The 7,348-nt window shown below is 36.2% G+C and overlaps 1 protein-coding gene across 1 annotated transcript; it reads left to right on the forward strand.

The window, feature by feature from the left end:
• The first annotated feature begins 2,763 nt into the window (after positions 1-2,763).
• npffl (neuropeptide FF-amide peptide precursor like) lies at positions 2,764-7,348 on the forward strand. The gene is made up of 3 exons (XM_061728398.1): positions 2,764-2,907; positions 5,682-5,797; positions 6,984-7,348. Exons 1-3 carry the CDS (start codon positions 2,764-2,766, stop codon positions 7,102-7,104), a joined length of 381 nt encoding a protein of 126 aa, XP_061584382.1. The 3' UTR covers positions 7,105-7,348.

Consider the following 7,348-nt stretch of genomic DNA (forward strand, 5'->3'; position numbering starts at 1 on the left):
CGTTTGCCCTATAGTTACAGTTTGTAATGCTTTATAACTGTTTAAGTTTTAAAGAGAAAGCCAGGCCAACCATTTTCCACAAACTGAACTAAAAGTAAATGTCAGGTTTGCATTATGCATCTTCAGTTTCATACAAGTACAAATAATTTGCCACAAACTGAATAGTTTCTCTCATGTATGATTTGACTTTTTTCTTTTCCAGAAATTTAACAACTAAAATTGAATAAATAAATACAAGTAAATAAATACATACAATTTTACATCATAAAAAAGATTGATTCATGCTCACCTTATAAGTGTAAGAGGAGATTTATTTTTGTTAAGAAGGTTATTTTGGTAATTCAGGGTTCATTATTTTATAAATATATTCTTTAAATTCTCTAAATCAGGGACTATAATTACACTAGTCAGTATATCAGTTGTTAGTATGTTTTAGATTGGGCGGAGTGATACAGCACTAGGTGTTGTGTTAATGTTCTGAAATCCTACGCTGTTGAGCGGACCTTGAAGTACACGCAAACTCACGCAGAAGTTGTCCCTGTGTTTATCCTACTCACGACCCCAAAAGGGTTTAATTTAATAAGGTAAGGCTTAACTCTACACCAGCCTTACATCAGTAAAAGTTCAGAGCTCAAAACAGGACCGCAAAACGGGACTACTTTCTTCTCAGCGGAGTAAGATTTTGGTCCGCGCGGTCGCGGCTGCGGCCGCCGTCGCGGTCGGATGCGCGTTACTAGTCAACACAATAGATTAATATTAATAACCCAATATCGCGATACAGGTTGTCACCTCCACGACACGTATCGTGACGTTTTTGTATCGCGAAATTTCGTGGCACGATATATTGTTACACCCCTACTTAATGTATTTGCAGGTTATTTGAGATACCGGTACTTTATGTTAAAGCTGCTTAGCTCAATACTTTACTGCTTGAGATCACTGGTTGTAGGGCTGGGGATCGATTCAAATATCAAGAATCGATTCGATTCCGATTCTTAAGATTCCGAATCAATTATCAAGATTTGATTCGATCCGATTTGATTCCAATATTGATTTGGGTTACTGTTAATAAAACAGTTTTTTGAGCTGTTGCATGAATTATATGACTGTAGTTATGCAACATATTAATACTAGTATTATATTGAGATTAAACAGCAAGTATTGCAGCTAATGATGCTGTAAGGACCAATCAGCTCCCAGAATGCTGATAGAACTGCTTTCAGAAACATCATGTGGGTCAGAATTACCAAACAGATCCAGGGAGGAAACAGAGACGATGAAATCGGTTTTATTTTTTCCCCATTTATGAGAATTTGGTTTTTAACATTTATGCAAATGTAACCCCACGACAGTATATAAAGCAAAGAAATATAGACAATTTATGCAATTATAACTGAAAACTTTAATGTTTTCATTAGTGATGCACCGATTGTTCGGTAACCGAAATTGTTCGGCCGAAAATGGCAAAAAAACACTTTCGGTGTTCGGTGGAATAAGTTGGAAAAAAAACGAACAATTAATAACGGCGTTGTAAAATAAGGAAATAGACTGGCCGCTCCTGTAACGGTTGCACACCACAATTTCATTTAATTTAATTCATTTTATTCTTTATTTCATTCAAAAAACAAAACAATTCAATACAAATACAAATGTTCCTAACTTGTGAATGAAAAGGGAGCAGAAAGAAGAAGAATCTTATCTGATCTGCCCCTTGAACAAACATAAATCGTTGGCCAACCAAAAAGTAACCACATAAGAATTTGACCTAACATTCACCAGGAGGTGGAACCAAAACAACATAATGCTGGGAAATTAAAAAATGTTAAATTTTTTATGTTCAATAAATATTTTCTACCTTGTAATTTTGTAAAAGATTTTTTTCTTTGAAAAGCATGCCTAAATCAAATTTATTTGATTTATGCAATGGTGAAAAAATTGGCAAAATAAATGAAAAACTGCTGGAGAACCATGTTCGGTATTGTTCGGTATTCGGCCAAGGGTTTATTATTATTTTCGGTTTCGGTTTCGGCCACAAATTTTCATTTCGGTGCATCACTAGTTTTCATACCTTTAAACATATTTAAAGGCAAAAACATGGCACCAGTTATTCTCGTGTCTAACAAAACATTCCTTTTTTGGGCATAAACAAAAAAGTACCAAATGTTGTAATGTAATGATGAAAAAAAACATTTTTTTTTTTTTTTTTAAATCAATCTTTAGACATATGAATCGATTTTTAGGAATTAATATGAGAATCGATTTAAAATTGGAGAATCAATCTTTTCAACACAGGCCTAACTGGTTGATTACTTTGTTCACAAATGTCGGTTGATGCAGCGTGAACAAGTGGACAACAGGGACTTCTCCGTCAGGGTCCATTTGCAGGGATTTATGTGTTTAATAAGTGGGTTAGTTGTGTTGTACAACCTTAAGAGCAACATAATAATGCACTTTGGCTTTCAGTCATCGTTAATGCTCTGATCCCACTAAATGGACGTGCTTAAGTCTCATACTGGGAGCCTCTTCTTCCTCCATCATGTCCTTTATTCCCCTTTGGACAGTAGTGTATTTCTCCTGCCTCCTCCTGGGATTTACAGCCATTGACTTTTAGCCGTATATAAGACACAACGAGCATGTTGTCTCCAATGAAATCCGCCAAGACACCACATAAGAGCAAACCTGATCTGGACGGACCCAAACCAAACCTGCAAAGCCAAAAAAATAATAATTCTCAGGAACCAACATCCTGTCCAGCTTAAGACCATGGACACGAGTGCGGCGGTGACTCTCCTGGCTCTGATTATGGCGATGGCCGGCGTCCATCAGGCTCTTCACGTCCAAGGCGGTTTGGACAAAAATGACATCGTGCCCGGCAGCTCGGAGGAGAACACGGCTGGCCGGCTTCTGGTGAGTAGGAATGGGTGATACTTTACCGTTCATGATAAACCGTCAAAAAAATATTCCCCACGATAAGAATTTGTCATCTCGCGGTAAAAACGATAAATTCCCGTTGATGACGTTTTTGTGTAAAGCTGATTTATGGTTCTGCGTTAAATCCACGCACAACGTACGTGAAAGATAGAAATGAGCCAGAAAGAAAGAAAGAAAGAAAGAAATGAGCCAGAAAGAAAGAAATGAGCCAGAAAGAAAGAAATGAGCCTGAAAGAAAAAGAAAGAAAGAAAGAAAGAAAGAAAGAAAGAAAGAAAGAAAGAAAGAAAGAAAGAAAGAAAGAAAGAAATGAGCCTGAAAGAAAGAAAGAAAGAAATGAGCCTGAAAGAAAGAAAGAAAGAAAGAAAGAAAGAAAGAAAGAAAGAAAGAAAGAAAGAAAGAAAGAAAGAAAGAAAGAAAGAAAGAAAGAAAGAAAGAAAGAAAGAAAGATTCCGGTTGATGAGTTTTTTGTGTAACAAACATGGCGGATGTAATAGATTTATAGTTAAACAGATGGATACGAGCCAAAAAGAAAGAAAGAAAGAAAGAAAGAAAGAAAGAAAGAAAGAAAGAAAGAAAGAAAGAAAGAAAGAAAGAAAGAAAGAAAGAAAGAAAGAAAGAAAGAAAGAAAGAAAGAAAGAAAGAAAGAAAGAAAGAAAGAAAGAAAGAAAGAAAGAAAGAAAGAAAGAAAGAAAGATAAATTCCCATTGGTGTAGTTTAGTAGTATTTAGTATCTTTTAGAGCAGTGTTTTGGGGGCTCCAAAGACTGAATGTGGTGATAGATTTATAGTTAAAAAGGTGGAGCCATTTTTATCGTTATCGGGATAAATGGCAGAAATGATCGTGATAAATGATTTAGTCCATACCGCCCATCCCTACTGGTGAGGCAACACTCAGAAACCTGAATTACAAATCTTTCGTTCCAGTTCCTGCAGGAGTGCACACTAACTCTCTGACTATTCTGATCTGCTCCATCCGTTCAGCACTCGTGCATTTCCCCAGAAAAATGGTTTTGGTATCAACAGTACGTATTAAAAATTCAGTTTTTGAATATATCTCCAGCAGATTGTGTTTAAATATTCAGTCTGCTCCGCTACATTAGAGTAGATGGAAAATCTGCAGAAAACAGAAGTCATGTCAACATTTTCATGTGATGCAGTATGTAAATGGGAATCTTTTTTTAATCAAAGGAGACTGGATAAATTACACGGCCCATTTAAAATTTAGAGTGCACCCCTTTTCGAGCAGCAACATAAAAAAAGCTCATGTATTTTTACACCAACAGACAGTCACAGCAGGTTAGATAGACTCATAAAGGACAGAGACTCAGATCAAAGAAAGTATGAGCTTCTCTTTGCAGAGTGCAGGAACAGACACATCTGAGTTCAGAGTGGATTTTTAGGTGAGCAGAATATACAAGTCTTTGCCTTTGTGAGCTAATGTCTGCTTTTCTTGCTTCAACAAGAGAATCTGGGTGGAGTTACCGCCCCCGGGAGGTCGTGTTGCAATGCAAAACGGATGGGTTTATGGTAGGGATGGGCGGTATGGACTAAAAAATGTATCACGATCATTTCTGGCATTTATCCCGATAACGATAAAAATGACGATAAAAAAAATACCAATTCAACTCCACCTTTTTAACTATAAATCTATATAATATCTATAAGTCTTTGGAGCTCCCCACTGCTTGCTCGCTCTTTCTTTCTTTCTTTCTTTTTGGCTCGTTTCTTTCTTTCTTTTTGGCTCGTTTCTTTCTTTCTTTCTTTCTTTCTTTCTTTCTTTCTTTCTTTCTTTCTTTCTTTCTTTCTTTCTTTCTTTCTTTCTTTCTTTCTTTCTTTCTTTCTTTCTTTCTTTCTTTCTTTCTTTCTTTCTTTCTTTCTTTCTTTCTTTCTTTCAGGCTCATATCTTTCTTTCTTTCTTTCTTTCTTTCTTTCTTTCTTTCTTTCTTTCTTTCTTTCTTTCTTTCTTTCTTTCTTTCTTTCTTTCTTTCTTTCTTTCTTTCAGGCTCATATCTTTCTTTCTTTCTTTCTTTTTGGCTCGTATCTTTCTTTCTTTCTGGCTCATATCTTTCTTTCTTTCTTTCTTTCAGGCTCATTTCTTTCTTTCTTTCTTTTTTTCTTTCTTTCAGGCTCATATCTTTCTTTCTTTCTTTCTTTCAGGCTCATATCTTTCTTTCTTTCTTTCTTTCAGGCTCATATCTTTTTCTTTCTTTCTTTTATTTCTTTCAGGCTCATATCTTTCTTTCTTTCTTTCTTTTTGGCTCGTATCTTTCTTTCTTTCTTTCTTTCTTTCTTTCTGGCTCATATCTATCTTTCTTTCTTTCTTTCTTTCTTTCTGGCTCATTTCCTTCCTTCCTTCCTTCCTTCCTTCCTTCCTTCCTTCCTTCCTTCCTTCCTTCCTTCCTTCCTTCCTTCCTTCCTTCCTTCCTTCCTTCCTTCCTTCCTTCCTTCCTTCCTTCCTTCCTTCCTTCCTTCCTTCCTTCCTTCCTTCACGTACGTTGTGCGTGGATTTAACACAGAACCATAAATCAGCTTCACACAAAAACGTCATCAATGGGAATTTATCGTTTTTACCGCGAGATGACAAATTCTTACCGTGGGGACTTTTTTTGACGGTTTATCGTGAACGGTAAAATATCACCCATTCCTAGTTTATGAGGTTTTCATTGAAATGTCAAGCTTTCTGATACCAGGCTCTGTATTTTTGTGGATGTGTGTTTGAGTGGATATAAATGTGTGCATGCATTCTCCAGGAGGTGGAAAACAGAGACAAGAGCATTGATGATCGTCTGCTGCCCTCAGTGTTGAGAGCGATGCTGCTCGGATTCCAGAGAGAAACCCGGGAGTCTGTTCTCCATCAGCCACAGAGGTCAGATCATTTATTATACGTTCACAGACCCATCAACAGGAAAGCAGTTATCAATAACTGTATTTCTTCAACACGGCCTATGACAGTTTTATATCAGCACATAATTAAACTAAATATCAGCTTTATCTGCAATGAGAAAATGAGACATGCACTCTGTGATATTTGGGTAAAAATAACTTACTGACATCCTGAGCATTCTTCTACGGAAGAGTATTAGGGCCAGGCAAGAGAAAAAAAAATTGAGAGTGGAAGATTATTTTTTTTATTGTGCACTTCGAGAAAAAAGACGAAATGTCGAGATTAATGTTGAAATACAATTGAGAAAAAGTCGAAATTTTGTGAATAAAGTCGAAATTTCGCCTTTTTTCTCAACATTTCGACTTTTTTTCTCGAAATTATACATCAATATTAATCTTGACTTTTTTCTCGACATTTCAACTTTTTTCTCAACATTTCCACTTTATTCACGAAATTTTGACTTTTTTCTCAACATTTCGACTTTTTTCTCAACATTTCGACTTTTTTCTCGAAATTCTACTTCAAACTTAATCTCGACCTTTTTGACTTTTTTCTCGACATTTCGACTTTTTTCTCAAAATTTTGACTATTTCCTCGACATTTTGACTTTTTTTCTCGAAGTGCATAATGAAAAAGAAAATCTTCCTCCTCTAAAATATTATCTTTATTTTTCTCCTGCCTGGCCCTAATACTCTTCCGTATTCTTCCCAGACAAAATAATATATTAAATTCAGCTTTCAAGAATAAATATAACATATATTCCACTCCTGTGTTCCCTTCAAGGCTCCTGCTCTCATGACGTTTGGTCAAAAATGAAAACCCATTAGAATATGTCCAAGCACTCTCCACATGTGGATTTAATAATGGCACAAAGTGAAATAAGTACCCTTATTAAACATACAATGGGAAAATCTATTCAGAAATGCAGGCTCAGGAGATAAATACACCCATTATTGCAAAAAAGGAACATGTTTTTCACTTGTAATAGTAGTGCCATCTTCGATGAGTCAAATACACCAGTCCCCAAATAAACCAAACAGACAGGATTTTGCATGCACGGGTTTGCATGTTCTTAAAAAAATAAATAAACATTTTGTGCTGTTGCTTGCTAAAAAATATAAAGTCTCCAAGAACCTAACCATAACAAGCTATTACCCGCCGTTTGCAGGTTTGGCCGTAACTCCAGAGGCCCGGTGGTGTCGGAGGATCACATCCAGTCCCGGGACTGGGAGGCTGCGCCCGGGCAGATCTGGAGCATGGCCGTGCCTCAGCGATTTGGAAAGAAATAGCTTAGCACCGTCCTGGTACAACACCAAGCCATGGGCAGGTGTGGAAAGAGTAAATTAAAAAATAATACTTATGAACTTTTTTATTTTGGGCTTCATGCCAGTCTGTACAATACTGCTCCAAGACATTATGGCCTCGCTTAACATTTAGTTTTTAGTTTGGGTGCATGTTTTTTTTTTTTTTTTGTTCTTCTAATTTCCAACACTCCAAAGTATATTACCTGTACATAAAATATATTATTAGTTT

This window comes from Cololabis saira, chromosome 8 (assembly GCF_033807715.1).
Source record: "Cololabis saira isolate AMF1-May2022 chromosome 8, fColSai1.1, whole genome shotgun sequence".
In the NCBI taxonomy this organism is placed as follows: Eukaryota; Metazoa; Chordata; class Actinopteri; order Beloniformes; family Belonidae; genus Cololabis; species Cololabis saira.

Excerpts from the sequence above, each read along its gene's own strand:
- npffl (XM_061728398.1), top strand. The coding sequence starts at position 2,764 with ATGGACACGAGTGCGGCGGTGACTCTCCTGGCTCTGATTATGGCGATG. Across the intron at positions 2,908-5,681 it reads ACACGGCTGGCCGGCTTCTG|GAGGTGGAAAACAGAGACAA; the intron begins GTGAGTAGGAAT and ends TGCATTCTCCAG. Across the intron at positions 5,798-6,983 it reads GTTCTCCATCAGCCACAGAG|GTTTGGCCGTAACTCCAGAG; the intron begins GTCAGATCATTT and ends CGCCGTTTGCAG.